The sequence below is a fragment of the Mytilus californianus genome, unplaced genomic scaffold (assembly GCF_021869535.1).
Source record: "Mytilus californianus isolate M0D057914Y unplaced genomic scaffold, xbMytCali1.0.p SCAF_26, whole genome shotgun sequence".
NCBI lineage: Eukaryota > Metazoa > Mollusca > Bivalvia > Mytilida > Mytilidae > Mytilus > Mytilus californianus.
The window spans coordinates 1,601,248-1,623,591 of record NW_026262675.1 but is presented as its reverse complement, the minus strand read 5'-3'; the positions used below and the strand labels follow the sequence as shown (position 1 = coordinate 1,623,591).

Here is a 22,344-nt window from a genome sequence, read left to right as displayed (position 1 = left end):
CTATTCCATAATTCTGAAAATTATTTGCAGCCTTTTAATCAAAGAAAACTTATGGTATCGATTACCTGGAAAACAACACGTGTTTTTGGAATAATATTATAAAGTACACTAGAGACAATAGTTTGGAAAGCAAAAACTAAAAATCATATGAGAGCATCAATTCCAACAAGTCAAAAACAGGAATATCAAAACTGTTAAAGGTCAACTTAATAAAAATAAGAAATGGAGTGTGATTGCCAATGAAACAACTGTCACCCAGTGACCAAATGACCTTCTGCAATGCCAATATAGTATATATATATATATATCAATAAGATATAGGACCATAAGAGTTAATTACCGTATAGCAATACTTATTTAGTTATGTTTTAATTTATTAATAACAAAATAAATACCACCGATAAAAACAATACGCAACAATATTATTACAGTGTTTTAGATATAAGAAGATGTGGTATGAGTGCCAATGAGACAACTCTCCATCCAAGTCAAAATTTATAAAAGTAAACCATTATAGGTCACAGTACGGTCTTCAACACGGAGCCTTGGCTCACACCGAACAGTAAGCTATAAAGGGCCCCAAAAAAATTACTAGTGTAAAACCATTCAAACGGGAAAACCAACGGTCTAATCTATATAAAAAACGAGAAACGAGAAACACTTATGAACCACATCAACAAACGACAACTACTGAACATCAGATTCCTGACTTAGGACAGGTGCAAACAAATGCAGCGGGTTTAAACGTTTTAATGGTACCAAACCTTCACCCTTTTTCTGAAACAATAGTGTAACATCACAACATAGAAAGACACACTATAAAATATCAACTGAAATAGCTTAACTCAATCAAAGGACATATTACACCATTGAACATACACTGAACAAATAAATTTGACCTATGACACAATGTAAATACAAAATAAATAAACTAAGGGAAGAATAATAAAAGTAACATGTAATATCGGTAAGAAATGTTAAACAATTGAAGAAAAACAATATGCTCGAACAAAAATACCATCCATTTGCAATAACTTTAAACACAGGTAAATGAAAATAATTTTGTTGTTAGGTATACATGTACAGTACCAATAGAGAAAGGAAATATTTTGTACAAAATAAATAATTTTGAATACAAAATAAATAAACTAAGGGAAGAATAATAAAAGTAACATGTTATATCGGTAAGAAATGTTAAACAATTAAAGAAAACAATATGCATGTTTGAGTTGCAGCAATCTTAGCCTTAGTTTAATTACTTGTCGGTTAAAAGCTCATTAGAGCTTATGTTATGTCCTTATTTGTATACTATGCCGACTCCAAATAAAGCTTATTTATTACATCATTTATGAATGGGAAATTGACGGACACAGTGTAGTATTTAAATTATGCCATCAACCATATACCGCTTCACGTATTCAAGTACTTATACATCCTTGGTTTTCATAGTTTTTGGGTTAAGATAAACACAAAATTAGCTTCCGACGCACAATTTTTATAATGTGGTATTTTCGTTATCTAGCACTGGGTCGATATCGCTTCTGGTGGTGTTTTATTCCCCGCGGATATCTTCGACTCAGTAGTAAGTGCTTGGGTACTGACATGATTTATTACTTTCAGAAATTATTTAGGAACTAAGAATCAAACTCTCATGTGCAAAGATGAGTGACAATTTTAGTAGTTAAAATCTATCTGACAAGTTTTACACAAGTCTGAGTACTAGCTGAGTCTATTCTGAAAATAATTTTGTAAAATATCTAAAAGCAGCATAATCCTTTCCTTCCATTAAAACAATATTGATGGCTTATACAAATTCAATCGATCAAGCTCATGATAAAACAAATAATTTAATTGGTCCGTTCAATGATTTATCAACCTTCACCATTCAGTCTAAAAACGATCGATAAGAGATTACGTTTATTTCATTTAGAATCAGTTTGCATTATTGGTAAATAAAAGAGAATATTTGACTTAAAATGCCTCTAACGGATCTAACAGATTCCGATGGGAACCATTTTAAGGTGTTGGAGGTTGATGGATATTATTTGCCTAATTTCGGTTATGAAAGCCAAGAAAGTGACTTTCGGAAAAGGGTTGATTACTGGCAGGCCAGAGATGACGACATTATAATCTGTAACTACCCGAAATCAGGTAAGAGTTAAAGAATTACTACCTTAGAAGGAACTGTTAGCATGCTGTTGAAATAAAAGATTTGAAATTTGAATAAATGGAACGAATTCACTCGATTCGAACATTTTGAATAGCATAAGGATTCAAATAAAAACACATCATAATCATTGTATTAAACTATTAATATTTGATTATTTTTAAGTATCTAGATGTGGAAACGTTTTAATTAGTAGTTACTTAGCAGATTATCGCCTAGTAAATTAATTTCTCAGTTATACGTCAATTTACCGGTGTTCAACCCAACATGTTCACAAGCTAAGGAATGGGGATTTCCGTTTTTAAGCTAAGGGAAATGCAGTTTAGGTAACTGAAAGTGTTGTTGCGGACAAACGGGGGGCCGTGTTAGGAAATAAAACACCCTCCCTTCACTTTAAAGGCAGAATTTAAGGAAAACCTTCGACAGATCATTTATCAGAATTATTTTAACATGACAAACCTTGCATGACATAATTTTCTGAAAACAAGATTGTAGTTTCATACGGTTGTCCAATAATAGCGTATAAAATGATTTTGAATTATATCATTCTAAATTGCTGTCTATGTCTACCCTCAAGGAACACATTGGATCTGGGAAATAGTACAGATGTTATACAGACAAAAAGCAGAGTTTGTTAAAGTCACTAAAGACGATTGGATGATAGAATGTATCCCCAAGGAAAAGTTTGACGGTCTAACCTCGCCTAGGATACTTAACTCTCATCTTTACCTCTCGATGCTACCTAAAGATTTTGTTAGACGTAAATGTAAAATTATTTATACAGTACGAAATCCAAAAGACGTAGCTGTGTCATTTTATCATCACCATAGAAACATACTGATGTATGAATATACTGGATCTTGGAACTCTTACCTCGAAAGATATTTGAAAGGAGAAAGTACGATATTATTTTGATCTTTCTTAGTTTTACAGAATATTCTTATCACATTCCTCTCGAAATAATTTGTTTGGTTTTATTGTGTGATGAAGCATCGGAAATAATAAGATAAAAATAACCTATTTCGTTTATATTATTGAAAATAAACACGCAATTTACATAACATACCATGTGTTTTACGACATAAATGTTGCGAAGCTGTTATGATTATAAAATTGAAAATATTAAAAACTTATTTTAAAAGCTACCCCCATCAAATTCAAAAGATAAAAACGCAAAAACTTAAAAACACAAACTATATATAAATAGCGATGCTTCGACTTCCTGTAATATGGCCTTCATTTTTATTCTTCAACTGTCATTTTGTTAACAGTCATTGCAGTTGCTAAATATTTTTACGGCTTTGATAATAAACACTCGGTCTCAATTGTTTCGCTTTCTTTCCTTTTTTTTTTTTTTTTGTCTTTTACCGCATGGATATTTGAATTTTTGTTTTTTACCTTGTTAATTTGGCTGTTGCACCTTTATTAAGTTTTTCGTTGTTTTATATTCTAGTTCTTGTTTTTTCTACAGTAAGTCTATTCTAGCCTTCTACCGTAATGTATCTGTAACAAATTAACCTACTGCTAATTATTAAAGTAAACCAATGGGCAAACTTTTAGTGTGACTCATATATAGTTGTTCCGGAACATATGATTATTTGATAGTCATGACCATATCAGTATATACTCGTTTGGTTATTAACGGGCCGGACCATATTTAGACCATATAGGTATTTTTCGAATAAAATCAAACTTCTTTAACAGACACAGCTCGTTCTCTAAACCAAAATCGGCACAAGTTATTAACTGAAATCCTTTATCTTTGTTACATATTGTCTGAATCGTCTTGCCCTCGCTATCTAGAGTCAATTTTCAGAACCTTTATACTGTCGACAGTTTCGTCCGTACGTAAAACCACAGGTGTTTGGGACATTTTTTTTCTTTTCCCCGTCGTGTAGATTAGATTTTCTTTAATTTCTTCTAATTTCCACTTATTTTCACTTAACTGATGTGTTCATACTCTTATTCATATGATCCTACAATAACAGTGGTTTCTAAATAAGAATAGAGGGGCAGTACGTATAAACCACTGTAATTGTAAATCGTATAAAGAGGAGCATGGACAAATTGAATAACTGAAAATAATTTGAAATGTTTAAGAAATCTTAATTTACAAATTGAAACACCAAAATAAGGAAAATAGGGGGTTCAATGCTACAATTGCTAATGTGTAATACAGTTGACTTCAAGTGTTTCGTAAAGACAGATTAATAATGACCATGCATAATGCTTCTAATATAATTTTAACTTGTGAGTAAAATTCATTTTATTTCAGTTATCACGTTACAATGACTACCAAATTATTATCTAAGTCAAAATTTCATTTTTTTTTCGAAACTCTTAATCTATGACACCTTGAAGAGTTTTGCCTTACGCAATGACTGTCCAACGCTCGTCGTATTAATTACCCGGACCATATGAGTATATACGCATATGGTCCGGAAAATAGTCATTAGAGGTACAATATATTTGATAGAATCATAGATTAATTGATGTTAGCTTAACATCCACTGTCAAATTCTGCATGCATATTTAAGACAACAAAGTTAATCAATTAAGTTGCTTATACAGTGAAACTCTCTAAACCGGTCCCTCTGAATACCGGTTCTCCCATCATACCGGCCAGATCAAGAAGACTAAGTACTGGTTGGACAGGATGAATAGAACACATTTTGAAAAAAAGATATTTTTTTTGTAAAGTAAAACATAATTTTACAATTGTATTTTATACGTTTATACGTACAGATATAAAAAAAAACGCATGACTCTGTCCTAACTTGGGACGTGGTGTTTTTTTTATTTGTTTAGTGTTTCGTCTTATAATTTAAATGTTTCTTACCTTTGTTTATTTGAACACGTGTATTTCGTCTTACTTTACAGTTGATTATAAGTCTTGGTTTGATTATGTACGTGATTGGTGCAAGGTTTTGGAGGAAAACAAAGACTATCCTATACATGTCATACATTATGAAGATATGCACACGGTATTGCTTTGTTTTATGTTTTAAATGACACCAAAGGAAAGAGGCAACTCCGTTTTATTGGCTATTAAACCTCAAACATGTAAATAAAATCATATTAGTTTCGATCCAAATTCTGTTTTAGTTCAAACCGATGATTTTTTATAACTAATATAGATTATAAATAATATAGTTGAACATTTGAGCAACACGAAAAAAAAAACTCATTAAAGACGACAGGCTTATTCTTTTGTACGGTAGAAAAGACTCATCAGCGACCAAGTATAAAGGCCAAATAAAGTACAAAGTTTAAGAGCACTGAGGACGCAAAATTACGAAAGGTTTTGCCAAGAACAGTTAAGGTAATCCATTTTTGGGATAGAAAATCCTTAGTATTTCGAAGAAATCATACTTTTGTTAACAATGTATTTATATATAAGACCATATCAATGATATATTAACATGTCAATACAATAACCCTGTCTGCTATGGTGAAAAAGAGTCTTATAGCTATAAAGGAATTTTCAACATGGGAAGTGGTTTGAGCTTGATATTAAAAAGTTTTCATCGTTCACATGTAACTGTTTTTACTTTTCCCTTATTGGTTTGAATATTAACATGTTTCTAGAACAACATAAATGCATTTTACACTCTATGGAAACTTACTTCCCCTTTAAAATTTGTTAGAAATAGTATTTGTGACTCATTTTAAGATGCACAGAGTTATTTAATGCCTTACTGTCATTGACAATTAAATTAACGCAATGTGAAATGACGATTTGAACATTCCCTAAAAAACAAAACTGATCTACAAACTTGTTGTATAGATATTGAACGTTTTTCAGTTAACAACCTTTGGTATAAATCTTTAAGTTACAAAGTATCGTGGCAGAATAGCCCGGTTAACTCATTGCAATGATTGAATTCGCGATTATACCGTCCTTTTCGTTCTCTCTGGTATAGATTGCAGTTGACTATACGAGGCAGCCTTGTAATAGGCCATAATCTAAAACTACATAGTAATTCAAATCTTCTATACGGCATAATTTCTACATTGTCGATCTCAACATCAATATAAATGTATAATTAATTAAAGAATCAATTCTAAGGCAAAGCATAACAAACAAACAATTTATGTGGAATTAACGGCCACAGTTCACTTTGAATGACGAGGTCTGACATGATAACAGAATGCCGACATGATTGATTTAACTGACAAATCTGTGCACCATTGGTAGCAATGGATGCTCAAGTTCCTCCAGGTTAAATCCTAAAGAGAACGAGGGCCATGATCCCCAAATACGTCGGGTCTTATTCGCATCACCCCCTGGTTTCAGGGGAGTAAAGATTAACAATTTAACAATTTTTAGATCATAAAACAGTTAAGCTCGAACTGGTACCAATTCAGAACCGGCCACTCAGGGTAGACATGAGATGGTCTCAACAGAACTTCCTGCGGTAACGCAGGAAAGTAAAAAACTAATATGATCCGACGTACAATACAGGAACGGATCATGACCCCTTAATCTTGCCAGATCCCGCCAAACAACTTTTTACTGTGACTAAACATTTTATTACCATATAATGAACAATTATACTATTATTTGAGATATAAACGCTGAAAGTTCATAACAAAAATTTAAAGTTCTATATGTGTTCCTGGTGGATAAACTAAATAATCATACTGATTGTTCCAATCGCATTGCTGGTGGCTGATTGTCCTGGTAAAACTGTATAACACTCACTCAAATTTGGAATACGATAGTTCTCAAAAGTTTGTTCAGCAAGCAATTCCATCGGCTTAGTCTAGTCATCTTTATTTTTTCCCAACGTATTATGTATCAGGCTTTTCTCTGAACAGCCTGAAAAATGAATAGAACAGCAGCAGACACAAGTAATTGTTGGTAGATTGTGAGGGGAGGTGGGTGGGTTTTTGAAACTTTCACTTATCTAGAAGCGGCTAGTTCAAATGTGAGGCTGAAGTCACGTGATGTTTCTAAGCCGGAAGCGAGATGCGGATCCGAATGATGAAATATGTCTTTATGGAAAATAAATATATTAATCAAATCTCTTTCATTAAATTGGTTTATCTTTTAAGTGATAAACCTTATTAATTAAAGAATCAATTCTAAGGCAAAGCATAACAAACAAACAATTTATGTGGAATTAACGGCCACAGTTCACTTTGAATGACGAGGTCTGACATGATAACAGAATGCCGACATGATTGATTTAACTGACAAATCTGTGCACCATTGGTAGCAATGGATGCTCAAGTTCCTCCAGGTTAAATCCTAAAGAGAACGAGGGCCATGATCCCCAAATACGTCGGGTCTTATTCGCATCACCCCCTGGTTTCAGGGGAGTAAAGATTAACAATTTAACAATTTTTAGATCATAAAACAGTTAAGCTCGAACTGGTACCAATTCAGAACCGGCCACTCAGGGTAGACATGAGATGGTCTCAACAGAACTTCCTGCGGTAACGCAGGAAAGTAAAAAACTAATATGATCCGACGTACAATACAGGAACGGATCATGACCCCTTAATCTTGCCACGTGAGTGAGTCTATACACACTCATTAAATACTCCCCCCCCCCTTTTTTTCAACCCCTTGAAAAATTATTAGAAATTCTTTTCCAAATTAGACTTCGGGGAAACGGCGAATTTTGTGAGATGATAGGAAAGTTTCAATACCCCCCTGTATGTTGTTCAAGTATATATCATATCCAATATCGGATAAGTGAGTTCCGTCAAATCTATACAAGTTCATCTCTCGAGCTCGAATATTGGGATGCTGAATAATACAATGCCCATCATTCAAGACATAATGGTTAATAGAAGAGTTTACTCGTTTGCGAGATCTCTCGATAGCTTTTCCGTCTTTAGCACCGTGCCAATACCTACGCATTAGCATTTCGCTCCATACGATGCGAGTGTTAGGTAGAAGTAAATGCAGACTCAGAATATCCCTTTCAATATTTTGGATAAGTTCCAAGGTTTTTACTTTTACCAGATCATTGGAACCAAGCTGAATGACTATCATGGCGGGAGGAGAAAATTTGTCAACTGCATGTGATACCTTGGCATTAAATTCATTCCACAACATACCCCTTTTTCCAAACCAGCGTATGTACACCCCTCTGCTTTGAAGACCAATGTTTGGGCCCCCGTTTCTCGTTTTTGCATTAGTCTGTGCCCAATATACAATTGAAGATCCGACGAACCAAATAGCTTTTGAACCTAAAAGGAGGCAATATGAATTATAATATTTAAAACACTTGTTTGAGCTGTAATGAAAGTTAAAGACTCAGATACGAATATAGCGTAAATATGCAACGGAGGACCATCGGCCGCACTGCTTGATAATATCGTCTTTAACACCATTTTTTGCCATATCAGTAGCTCGTCCTATCCGAAAAGAATGAGAACGGATGTGAAACGGTAGTTCACAGAAACCCAAACATTTTTGAAGCAGGGAACAAAATTGATATTTTGTTAAGGCCAAACCATTAAAATGTGTATATAATTTATTAGATCCATTTACGCCGGAGAAGCGAACCTGCAAATAAGATTGCAATAGCGTAATTGGACAGATATTCGAATCGGCATGGCTCTGAATGATCAGGGTTATGGAATTATGCTTTTGATCGGTTTTTGAGCTGCATATTTTTACATGTAATTCGGTTTGACCATTACTCTGAACAAAAGTGATATCTTCACATTTCAATGCATGTCCGCTTTCGTCAGTACGACTGTTTATAGCCAACTCACTTACTCGTAGCATGGCGAAGTACGCAAGAGAAAAGGCAGAAGAAAACAATATAGTTTCATACTGAGAATTACAAACGCTGCGTAGACTGTGAATTAAACGTTTTAACAAGTCAAACGATATCGGCGTTCGAACATCTAGTTTTTGCGGATTTTTTCTACGCAATCCTTCAATCATTTTGCAGATGATGAATGATTTCGTGTTATCTGTTACATTGTTAATCTTGTGTGTGTGGGCCAATCCGGAGATGTAAGTAGAAACAGTAGACGCAGAGAAACCTTTGTACGACAGGTATGCTATAAATTGAGCTATTTCGTCGATAGGTACAGGCCAAATATCACGATAGTTATAAATAATGCGAAACTTTTTTAAACATTCTACTGCTGTTTTATAAGTTTTCCAGGAGTTGGGAGCCATTGAACATTTAAGTAATAGGTCTGCCTCGTCTTTTAACCTTTCCAGAGGTGGGCCGGAATCGTGTATGGGTTTGCATCTGCTGTGGGGCATAGTTTCCGGAACTTCTGAAAATCACAACGAGAGAGGGAGTCAGCAAGAGAATTCAAATGACCTGGGATATGTTCGGCTTTAATCAATATGTTGTATTCCAAGCAGGCCAATACAAGTTTTCTGATCAGGGACATAACACTTGTCGACTTTGAAGACTTTTTATTGATTATAGAAACTACGCTCTGGTTATCTATGTGAAATAAAATTTTCTTGTTTTTTAACATGCCTCCCCAAATGTTCAAAGCAACGACTACAGGGAACAATTCTAGAAAGGTAATATCGGTTAAAATTCCAGAAATTATCCAATTGTGGGGCCAACTCGCCTGGGCCCATTTCCCTTCAAAATAAATACCAAAGCCTTTTCCGACCCCACCTGCACTGTCAGTGAACAATTCGAGATCAGAGTTAGATGACCAGAATTTATCCAGAATTACGGTAGTACCATTGTAATTTGATAGAAATAGTAACCAAATATTAAGGTCTTCTTTCATAGCCTTAGTTATTCTGGTTCTGTGATGGGGCCTACGCAAATTGCAAGTGGCGTCAATCAAACGACGACAAAAGGCTCGACCCGGGACAATTACTTGACATGCAAAATTTAGTATGCCAATCAATGATTGTAAATCCCGAAGGGTGATTTTGGATCTACCTAAACAAAAAGAAATTCTGGATTTTAACTCAACAAGTTTGTCTTCGGGTAGACGCATTACCATGTTGATGGTGTCAAATTCTATACCAAGGAATATCAACACTTCCGTTGGCTCGACCGTTTTTTCCTCTGCTAACGGAACCCCCCAAAGTTTACAAGAATCCTGAAAACACTTCAAAGTGTCGTGGCATTGTGAAGTTTGTGCCTCGCCTCCAAACAGAAAATCGTCCAAATAATGTAAAATATTGACGTTTTTTGACTGTTGCTGTACAACCCAATGCAAGGCGGTGGAAAAAGATTCAAATAGCGCCGAGCTAATACTGGCCCCCATTGGGAGGCATTTATCAAAGAAATATTGATTCTCAAATTTGAACCCCATCAGATCAAAATCACCCGGAGAGAGTCTTAGCAAACGAAAAGCCGATTTTACGTCGCACTTGGCCAAGAGCGTGTTCTTTTTCAATCTGTGAATCATATTGACAGCGTCGTCTATGCTTGAGTATTTTACAGAACAGTACTGCTTGTCAATAAAGTCATTAACGGAGTGATGTATAGGAAAGGACAAATTATGAATTAACCTGAATTCTGAACTAGATTTTTTAGGGATAACCGAGATCGGAGAAACCCGAAAGGTGGGGAACGGAGGTTCTGAAAAAGGACCAGCTACCCTTCCCAGGTTAATTTCTTTAAAGATTTTTTCCCTAGCTATGGTGGCTTTCTCCCCATTCATTTCTTTAGAATCTATATCCACAGGAAGTCTCGGACCGGAGTATTTTAGTTTAAACCCAGCTTCGAGACCTTGGATCAGGTCTCGCGCAACCTCTTGATGCGGGTAATTTATGAGAGCTTTCTTTACTTCATCGACGTTTATTGGCGAATTACCTAGAGAATACAAATGCGTGTAACCTGCAAATTAAAAACAAAAACAAACACAAATTAAATAACATGAGAAAATATAGTAAATACATTTGTACTAGTACAAGGAGAGATAACTCGGCCATTTCTATGAAACAAGTTCAATTGCACTGAAAGATATCTAAATATAATTTCTAGGGAAAAAGAATATTTACAAAACAAGGTAAATAAAAACAAAGCGGACTTAATTTCTGCATTCTAAGTAGGGATGACTACCATTACATTTCGAGCATTTGTGAGTATATTTGCAATTCTTGCCAAATGTACAAATACCCTTGTTATTGAATAATCTGCATGTAAACACCCGGCGTTGTCCTAAATTTTGACTCGACGCCCCACTTGTCGATGAATTCCCATTGTGCAATTGATGGTTATTACCATTTGAAAGTCCTGTATTAAAAGAAGGACTAACGTTCGGAGTAGATACACATAGCAACCACAGTTCCATATCGACAACTCCCCATGAAGAAAAGGGGGAAGAAGCTTTACGTAATCTAAATTGCTCATCGTAATGAACCCAGCCTCCAGAGTAACCCCTTGAGGCTGCCATTCTGACTGTTTGCATGTATTTGAAAAACTCCAGACCTTTGTTGGGCCATTTTTCAAGCATTACACTTCCATAAATCATGAATGCGGAAGTCCAGACATGAATACTTTTTATGGGACTTCTCTTTTGGTTAACTAAGGATAAAACACCCCCCTTTACTACCAGTTCACCCTCTAAATTTTGCTCGTTTACAAGGTCCCGGGTGGATTTTAGAAGAATGTTCAGGTCAATGAACTCACCGTTCCATATTTTTTCTTTAATTTTGACCGGAATATGGGATGAAATGGGATCAAAAACACTTGAAATGTATGGAGGGGATTGGTCCACTTGTAAACGAGTATCTAAAGACCCAGAACCTGCCGACCCGTGTGAAACAAATTGATTTGAGACAGTTAACATACCAAGGTTGTTTGCTGGACTCTTCACCCCGCTGGGGCCTGGTTGTGGATTCAGTGGTAACAAAGCTCCCCTTGGTCTGTCCAGTGTGTTTTCCTCGTTGCAATTTGGACTTTCTATATCCATCTCATCCTGAATCCTGAAAGGCACGAATGGGGGTTCCTGATGTGCGTCTGCTACGATGTTAATTGCCGGACCACTAGCAATTGACAAATTAGAACCGGTCGCTGTTCTAGAAACTTGTACGGTTCTTGTCGTGTTCTGTGATTCTGAAAGTGCTCCTCGTGTTGACGGCACTTTGCCTTTTCTAAATTTCTTTGCTGGACCTGCAGGCTGCTGTGAAACCTTTTTGGGAACATTACGAGGCCTTTTCGGTGGTTTCATATCTGATTAGAAATCTATAAGTTGCGGATGTCGAAGATTTTTTGACGATTGTCTTTTGAAACTTTCACTTATCTAGAAGCGGCTAGTTCAAATGTGAGGCTGAAGTCACGTGATGTTTCTAAGCCGGAAGCGAGATGCGGATCCGAATGATGAAATATGTCTTTATGGAAAATAAATATATTAATCAAATCTCTTTCATTAAATTGGTTTATCTTTTAAGTGATAAACCTTATTCGATTTAAAAGATATTTCCAACATATTTTTTTTTATAGAATAACACAAAGGAAATAAAGAGATTGTCAGATTTTCTGTGTATAAAGTGTGATGATCAATTAATTGGTGAAATAGGAATAAAATGTCAAATAGAAAACATGAAGAGAGAGAAAATACAGAACGATGAGGACTGGAGAGACAACACTGCAGGAATGTATAGAGAAGGTAGGTAACTAGAGAAACAACCATAGGAATTAAAGCCATAGTTTGGCATCATGATGTGTATCTAAAATAACATTTCCCTGATCATATTGCACCAAATGAAATACATTTTTAATCTGATCAAATATCAATTACGGAATCGCTTCATAAAAACTGATTGAAAAAATTTTGATGTTTTTTTTGTATGCATAGTCCTAGCTTAACCTAGCTACAAAGAAGCTTAAGAGAGTTATAATATAAGTATTTTTTTTAAATAGCATTAAAATCATGGATTGGATAAACAAATACTTCCATCATAGAAAAGTTTAGTTTTGCCAAATTGATCTTCCCTGAATTACATGCTAAACAAATTTATAGGTGCCATATTTTTTCCATGAAAATTATGTTGCTTAATAAATAGAATAATATAAGACAGAAAATATCCAAGAGAAAAAAATTCTAACCCAATAGTTAAAACAATTAACATAGACATAAAATTACTTTAAATATTTTTAGAGTAAAACATATGAAAATTGCTAATAACAGAAATGAAATTATTTATTCGTTAAAAAAAAAATACATACTCATTACGCAAGCGTCGGTTGAACATTGTTACATAAAAAAGGAAATATCCCCATGGAAATAATTAATTCGTCACTTTCGTCGCACAGCCGACTTTAATTTGTGATTTTTAGATAAATTCATTAAAGATACTAGGTTTAAACCATGTCATCGCATCTTGTCTCGTTCTTTTTGCTATTTCCTCGGATTTTATTTTCTACTTACTTTCTTAATGGTTTTGTGATAATTGCACTACAGTACTGTTGCCTCTTATAAATAATTTGGAATCCCAAGACAACATGACCCAATTGTATTTGTGATATCCTTTACTTCAAGCTAAAGGGGATGGACAGGAAATTAATAGGGTGTATTTTTTAAAAATTATTCAGTGAAAGGACGATATCTGTTTATTATATAAAAACATTTCGAATCACATGGGGTGTAATAATTTTCCAAATCTACAAGATATGAAATAATCAAAGGAGTAGGTTCGGTAAGGGCCATATTTGGCCCGATTATTGAGTTCAATAGACGTATTTACACTTGTATGCAAATTTGTCCGCCATTACGTAAAATCACATAGGTTCCCGTAAACTTTGACATCATAATTCAAAACATTTGACGTCACAATTAAAAAGTGATTGTTGCCAGACGTCAAAAGGTGATTCATAGCCAGAAATTAGTAGTACTTTTGCTAATTAATATTCATAATATGTAAATGAGAATTGTACCACGTGATAATGGTTTGAACTGGACTGGCTTGATATCATTAAAATCTTTAAAACACGGATATTATAAGTTGCCCGTCACAGAGTCCTTGTTAATAATCACTCTGATATTTCCGTAAAGTTGTCAGGCGGTCAAAATCAAAACAATGAACGCGAATTTAGTGAATTTTTCGTGTTTTCGTGAGTTTATTCTTCTTGAAATAGAGGCATTTAACTTAATATATTTAACAAAATATAGCTAAATACCAAAAGTGTAAATACGTTTATGTTTCAGGATAAAAAATGTTTTAAGTTGATGAAAAGACATGTGCGGAAGTTAAATAGAAGTATTTTTGTCAAAGTTTGATTCTGAAGCGTTGATTTTTGCATCCCAAATGGTAAAAAAACCGAGATTTTTGCAAAATTTGACAAAATCGTACTGATTTCAACCAAATTAATGCCTAGGAAACATAGAGCGCAGGCGTCGATAAACTAAATATGTGTGTCAGATATGTCAAATGCCATAACAAAGATTACGTTAAAAGATCTTTTTTGTCGATGCCTTCGTTCTATGTTTCCCATCCAAGAAATCAATGGAAATTTATCCATTTTCATTGAATTTTCGTGGAAAATCAAAATGAGTGCAATTTGTGACGTCATGAACAGAGCGCAAGTACGTAAATTTTCAAAATACAATTATATTTTCGATATTGTCATTGTATTAGCTATTATTCATTTTGGTATTGGTAAATTTATCCTAATTTTAAATCTAAGCCTGAAATAGGAGCCATTTTAGGACCTTAACGAACCTACTCCTTTAATGGGTACTTAGCTAACACTGTAAACTAACTATATTGTGGTAATAAAAATATTTTTAATGGTACAAAGATTGTGTACTTGGCGTTGTCAGTTTATTTTCGACTTATGAGTTTGAGTGTCCCTTTGGTATCTTTTGATATTCTTTCATTAAATGATTATAATTTCTGTGGATATGAAGTTTGGATCTTTCAAGTTTTAACTTGAAATAAAAACTCATCAGATATACCAGGCTCTTAATTTTGTACGTCTACGTAAAACTCATCAGTGGCGTTCGCATCTGATCAGTTGGAAGGCCAAATCAAATACGACATCGAAGAGCTAACATAATACTCCTTGATCCTTTCATGTCTTAATCTATAACCAGTAAATCACAAGTTATGGTCGGTTGAAGCGAAACGTACGACACAAGAGCTGAATTCAATATTCCAATGGTGAAATTTCCTTTTTTTTTATGTAACAACATTCCATCATTATCTGCATATAGAGTATTTGGTTTTTAAGGTGTGGTTTTGAAAATTGAATTTTCTATTTCTATGTCACTCGTCATTTATGAGTGGATTCAGAAGTTTCGTATAAGATAAGGGTCTGGTTATAGCTTTAAGTTTTTTATGTAAATTAGAGGCAACAGTGGATATCCGTTGGTTTTGCTCAGTTATTCTTCCTCTTCCCTCTTCCGCCGCTTTATCAAACTTGAACTTGTCCGCAGCATTTCTCCAAAACCCCATGTCAGATTTACTTCGGATTCCACAATATGTTAGACTTATATGTCTAGTGGTGCAATCCTGGTTTTTTGTGCATTGGGTTCTATCAAGGGGTTCTTTGAGGGTCAAAAAGAAGGGAAGGGTTAGCTATAGAACCCGATTGGATTTCATTAAATCTTATTTTCAAATGATTATAACTTGAGAACCGTTAGTGATAGTTACATGGGTATTCAGTAATGATCACAGGATCATATGTATGACTATAAGGTTTAATAGTCATTTAGACGATAAACATAATTTTTCAATTCACACAAAAGTATTTATACAATTGGAGAATCTAAAAAACTAAAAATGTTCTACATGATAAAACAAATAAAATGAAGGGCACCCCACCCCCCTGCCATTTGAGAATGACCTATTATCTTGTAAATGGTTAAGAACCATGTATATTCCCGTTTGTCATCAAATAGAATATCAATACAAGGGTAAACAAAATGAAGCCACCACTGTAGTAACCTCTTGCACCCGAATCGCACCTCTGGACCCACCTGTAGCAGGAACGTCCAAAGCCAAAAATAAAAGGGAAAGCTGTAAAGTAAATAAAAAGATACACAACTTCAGCGCCTAGAATCTTAAACTCGAGACCATCTTGTATTATTAGTTAAGTTGACACTGAATATTTATCTATTAGGTCTTGGTACTTTCCGATGAACTTTTTTGAGTCGTTCTTTGACAAAACCCTTTCTCGTTATTTTTTTTGCTCAATCACTAATGATACTAATGATACAATATCTGAGTAGCCGCTGCAAGAAATGAAAGCTGTATCTATGATTTCTTTAATCTGTAGTTCAGGAGGATATATTAATGGGACCGAATCAGAAAAGTTTGGATTGTTAATGGAAAGAACATCTCCAATATACTTGTATGTGATATTAAATGATCTAGCTTCTTTGATCTTCTTGTTTTTTTAAAAGTCTTTGAAGGATTCATATAAGGGAGATATGTTCTTTAATTTAAAATAATTTCCAAAATTGTGTACAGCAAATTTCAATAACAACTGAGTTAGTGCTAACCTCTGGGCATCGCAGTCCACCAACCAAGGTATCGACCAAGTGGTAGCAATAACAATAACACTAATAAGATTAACACTACCAATTGTATTGCACCAGATGAAGCACCAATGAAGCGCGAGGCCAAATATTTGAAAATCCAAAAAACTTATTTAAACATTGACGAGCTGATAAATCCAAAATGCAGAAAAAAGTATAGCCGATACCGTGAAAGGAATCATACCTTTGCTTGAGGGAGATATATTCCTTAATCTAAAATAATTTCCAAAATTTTGTAACAGCATATTTCAATTACACCATATCCGTATTTTAATGTCAATACCGAAGTACTGGGCTGATGATACCCTCGGAAACTAACGATGCACCAGTAGAGGTATGAAACAACTCAAATGAAAAAGCAACGATCGGATTTATGACGAAACAATAAATGAACAAACATTCTGAGAGTATTTCATGGTTAGAAATTCATTGTAATGGAACAAAATTCTAATTTGATCTTTAAAATGTCATGGTGTAAACTACATAAAAATATCAAGTCAAAATCCTCAAGCATGACGAAAAAAACTGTTATAAAGTGATTATTTAAGTGAATTTTTTATGTCCAAAGACCATAACTCTGCACAAAATCATCAGACTGGAACAAAATTCCTACTTGATCTGTAACTTGTCATGATAAAACTATATACTAATTATCAAATCAATATCTTCAAGAATGACCAACAAACCTACCACTAAATTCTTCAAACAATTTACCAAAGAAAAAGAAAAAAATCCAAAAAATCTTTTAAAAAATTAGTTATTTCCCTTTGAACAGAAATCTACTAATTAATAAGTATTTCATCAAAAATTTTATTCTAGGGAAAGGGCTTTAACTGAACAAAGAGAAAAGCTAAAAGCGTGAAAATTGAACTTGACCTGTAACTAGTCATGATAAAACAATAAACCAAATATCAAATCAATATCTTCTAGCACGAAGAAAAAAAGTCTGGAAAACTGATTTGCCGGACTGACAGATGGACAGACAGACAGATGGACAGACAGACAGATGGACAGACAGACAGACAGACGGACGGACGGACGAAGTGCAAACCTAAAGTCCCCTTCGACTTCGTCGGTAGGGGACTAAAAACAGTTATGACAGACAGGCTTTACAGTAGTTGTCGTCTGTTTATGTAGTTCATACGTGTTTCTCGTTTCTCGTTTTTATATAGATTAGACCGTTGGTTTTTCCGTTTGAATGGTTTTACACTAGTAATTTTTTGGGGCCCTTTATAGCTTGCTATTCGGTGTGAGCCAATGCTCCGTGTTGAAGGCCGTACCTTGATCTATAATGGTTTACTTTTATAAATTGTAACTTGGATGGAGAGTTGTCTCATTGGCACTCGTAACACATCTTCCTATATCTATTTTAACTTGGGACAGGCACATACATAATGTGACGCGGATAAATCAAGGCAACTGTAGTTAACTGATGTTCAAGTCTCATAAATCTATCAAAATAGCCATATCTAGGAAAGAAACAAAAGCTCAGGAAATCCAGAAAGAGCGAGACCGGTTGCATCGACAGTGTACGTATCTCCTTCATTGCATGCATTTCCAGCCATGTAACAGTAAAAATGTTACAAACGGGAATGGGACACAATCGGTAAAATTATAGATTATAGATAAGAACATATTCTGATATCCGAAGATCTAAGACTGCGAAAACATGCCGCTAGTGAGTTAAGACACTGACATATCGTATCGGTCAACCAATTTGTAAATGGTGACCGTAAAACTTGTGTAATACCGATATAATTCGATCTTCCTCATAACACTGATGGGAAAGTTTTTGTGTAAGGTAAAACGTGTTTGTGAGCGCTCAACCCTCCTCCTTACTTGGGACAGTGGTCTAACAGCACAGCATAAAATCAAACTTAAAAGTTCAGTTGGAAATGGCTGGACTTGACTTATTGGTATCAAGCACCACATACAACTAGCATAAAAAAAACATAAAGTACATATCTGAGGGTACTCGCAGCTACCAAAAGCTAGTCCAAAGCTAATAACAGATAATAAATAAATCGTGTTCTCTCAGACTAAAGTATCAGTCAGTAGGTCTTCAAGGGATTTAGTGTAAAGACGTCATAAACAGTAAAGCATGACCTTGTGCAATGCCAAAATAAAACTATATAGTAAAGACAGGGTGTAGGACCATAACATACCATAACTGTATACACATTTAGTTTTAATTCATAAAAAATTGATTCATGAGACAGCAATTTGGGTGTTGGTTCTTTATATTAAGGAATAGAAAAGATAAAGAATGGTTTCATTGTCGAAAAAAACAATGAATAGTTATTAGAAGTGTAGACTGTCATATACCGTAAATTGGATTATTTTGGTTGTAGTTTTATTTTGGTTTATTTGGTGCCTCCAATTAAAGTGCAAAATTAAACACGAAAATAAAGCAAACACTAAAAATGAAACGACAAAATCGCGTACCGGTACGACAATATCGTTATGTTAATTATGGGGAAAATATTTTTTGTTATCATATCTTACGTATATTCCCTACAATTCTATACATAGACAAATCTGCAATTAAATACTTGATATAATTTGACAACAACACTTTACAATTTTTACTTAAATCTCCATTTTCTGAAATTGTTAAGAAAACACAACATGAATGTTTATTCACACATGTCATAAATATGCCAGGCTATTACTTATTAGACACCGTTATTGGTAATTAGAATATCAAAACTGCCTGTAATCCTTTATCTCAAATTAATTAACATGTACTGCCAGAGACATAAGGATTAAAATGTAAATCCTTGATCATCAATAAATTACCATGTTCTGCAATAGAGATGATTAAAATTTATTTCATATGATATTTGTAAAAAATAAATAATCTATTTAAAAAGTGATTTTAATGTTAAAGATTTTATTTCATATTTTCTTTCAGCTTTGAACCACAATAGACAGAATTTTTTGCATTTGCATCCGTATCCGATTCCTTCATTAGATTAACTTTGTCCTATTTCTAGTTTGAGAAATTCAATGATATTTTGTCAATAAACGGGTAAATAAAAGTAAATATGAATGAGCTTGCTCACTACTGTTTTTCAAAAAATAAACATATCAATTGAACAAAGCACCAAAATTACACAAACCAAAATAAAACACATGCATTTCGTGAGAAAAACCGCCTAAATATCCCGACTCCAAAATTTCCCAATTTACGGTAACTACTTCAATGACTTAATTAATTGTCTTTCTGGATATAAAATAAGTATACTGTGACCATTACTTTTTTTAATTTAAATTATTTGTATTACAAATATTATCATCCTTAATGGAGACGAAGTGATAAGGCTTATTTTATTGGTTCTTTGAATTTGGAAAATTCAAAAGTTCTATTCATTTATCAAATAGCACTATTCAGATGTTCACACGACATTAGTCAATTAAATTTAAGTATTTATTTATTCGAAATAATGTGTCCTTCTAATTTGAACTGGGGTTCCAAACTTCTTTCACTTAATGAAAAATGAAAATAATTGTTCTTATACACCCTCCTTAAAAATCTAGGTATGTATTTATTACAACTGTTTTATATGTATTTTTCAGGAAAAGTAGGAGGATGGAAGAATGTATTCACGGTGACACAGAATGAATTGTTTGACAAAGTGTATGAAAAGAATATGACAGGTGTAGACATGAACCTTCGTTTTAATCTATGACAAATAGACAAGAAATAGTTATAGCGTTTCCTAGTAGTTACTACCATTCATTTTAGTAGTTTGGTAATTTGTTTTCTGAATTGAAACTTGGGATATTAAAAAGTTATAAAACAGTATTGGAACTGTCGGAGGACTAGTTTATATACTAGAAATGTTGGTTTTTTTTAATGCCTACTCGCCTTAATTGTAAAACTTTTTATGTTAACTTTACATCTTACAAAGTCTATCCAAATTTTGCAAAGAATTCTGCTCAAGCCGGTGATAGGGGCCGTCTTAAACTTGCAGTGAGGTGAGAGTTTTTTTGCTTCGTGTTGAAGGCCTCACTGTGACATTGAGATGAAGAACAGCAATAAAAGCGCTGTTCCTTTGCATTTTGTGTGTTTTAGTTTGCTGTGCATATACAGATTTTGAGTCATTGATGGACACCCCCATATTCTTTGTTTTCTATTAAGTAAATGAATGAAATTGTCGTTTGTTTGCGATTAATTTAATTTTATGAAATGCCCTTTTTGCACAAGACAATTTAATTTGTTCGAATCCTGTAAAAAAAAAATCGAAATATCTCAACACTTGAAGCGCAAAGTATATCTGAGAAAGACATTGACACCTTAATAAGGAAACTTGTTAAAATACACAACTATACATAAACTTGAATAATATTAACATGCATGATTAACTTGTGTGCTTCATGTTACGTGTACAGAATCGGATAACGGTAAGTGATAACATAATGTCTGATTTATCAATTATGGACTTTTGACGAGGTCAATACGTTATATATGGACCTGTTCAGATTATATTGACCGAGGACGAAGTTTTCGCTTCTCCTTCCCGCCGTAGTATCCCAATCAGTGTTCACTGGTAAGGAACCGAATTCAATACTAGTAATAGAATATATTAGGTCTCGCTATATAATTTCTAATTTCCCACTTCTATAATTTGAGAAGTAACATAATCAAAAGGATGTTTCTTTGAGCGAAGATATCTTGTGAGGGGACAGTTTTTGTTGGTTTTGTACCATGATCGATGGTTATTTAGCCGAATATTAAATTTGTCTATTGTTTCTCCCACCTACTGAATGCCACAGGTGTTACCTGTTAATACATGAATTGAGTTCTCCGTTTTAGAGTTGGAATTTGTGTAGATGATATAACTTTGTTTTGTAAAGGAGCTGATGAAAGAACTGATAGTATTGGCAGCTTTAAAACATACGCAATTCCTTCTCCCGCATTGTTTGTAGCAACCAGGATGTGGAGTAGGTTAAGACTGGTGGTGAGGAAAATACTTTTTTTTTCAAATTAGAGTCATTCTCTCTAATGTTTCAATGCTTTCGAACAATGGATGACACATTTTTAAAATCAGGATGGTAAGTGAGTACAAGAGTTGTTCTGTTGACTCCTTTATTCTTATCCTTGTACTCCAGAAGTTCTTGGCGGCTAATTCTGATTGCTTTTTCGAAAGCCGTATCAATACTGTTGTTATTGTATTCTCGAACAACTAGATGTTTACATAGTTGTCCAAGTCTTACATTTTGCTTATTTTCAGTTGAGCATGTTCTCTTGATTAGCGCTGGACACAGTGCAGGCAGTGTTGTCTCGATATCCCAATAGCATGAGTTCGAATCCCAGCCAGGGAAGAACAAAAATTTGCCTCCGCAAATATACAGATTTAACATTGTTGGGCTGTTATTTAGACGAATTATATATACAGAATGTGTTTTCAGCCTTGTATCATCATTACTGGTGATCCGATGGATAAAATCTATCGTAGAGTTGTCACTGGTTCAGACGTACTTATATATATATATATATATTATATATAAACAAGTCTAAATTGAAACCAACGTTCAAACCTATTTTATATATATATACAATTTCAAATTTTGATAATACAAATACACTGAAAAAATAAAACGGGAAAACAGCAAAGCATTAATTGCGTTTGCCATAGATTTTTTTAATGAAGTTTTTATTTAGTTCCTCATGATAAAGTTAAGGTGAACGAATAGTAATTAGCGATTTCACTGATTTCAGTAATGTCATA

General features: G+C 34.0%; 2 protein-coding genes across 2 annotated transcripts in view; one reads left to right on the top strand and one right to left on the bottom strand.

Annotated features, from left to right (window-relative positions):
- Window positions 1–22,344, bottom strand: part of LOC127732641 (dedicator of cytokinesis protein 9-like) — a 401,298-nt gene that overhangs the window by 128,412 nt on the left and 250,542 nt on the right. The window lies entirely within an intron of this gene.
- LOC127732649 (sulfotransferase 1B1-like) lies at window positions 1,920–20,442 on the top strand. The gene is made up of 5 exons (XM_052241764.1): window positions 1,920–2,151; window positions 2,745–3,065; window positions 5,048–5,151; window positions 12,571–12,736; window positions 20,189–20,442. The coding sequence occupies exons 1-5, from the start codon at window positions 1,977–1,979 to the stop codon at window positions 20,299–20,301; spliced, it is 879 nt and encodes a 292-aa protein (XP_052097724.1). The 5' UTR covers window positions 1,920–1,976; the 3' UTR covers window positions 20,302–20,442.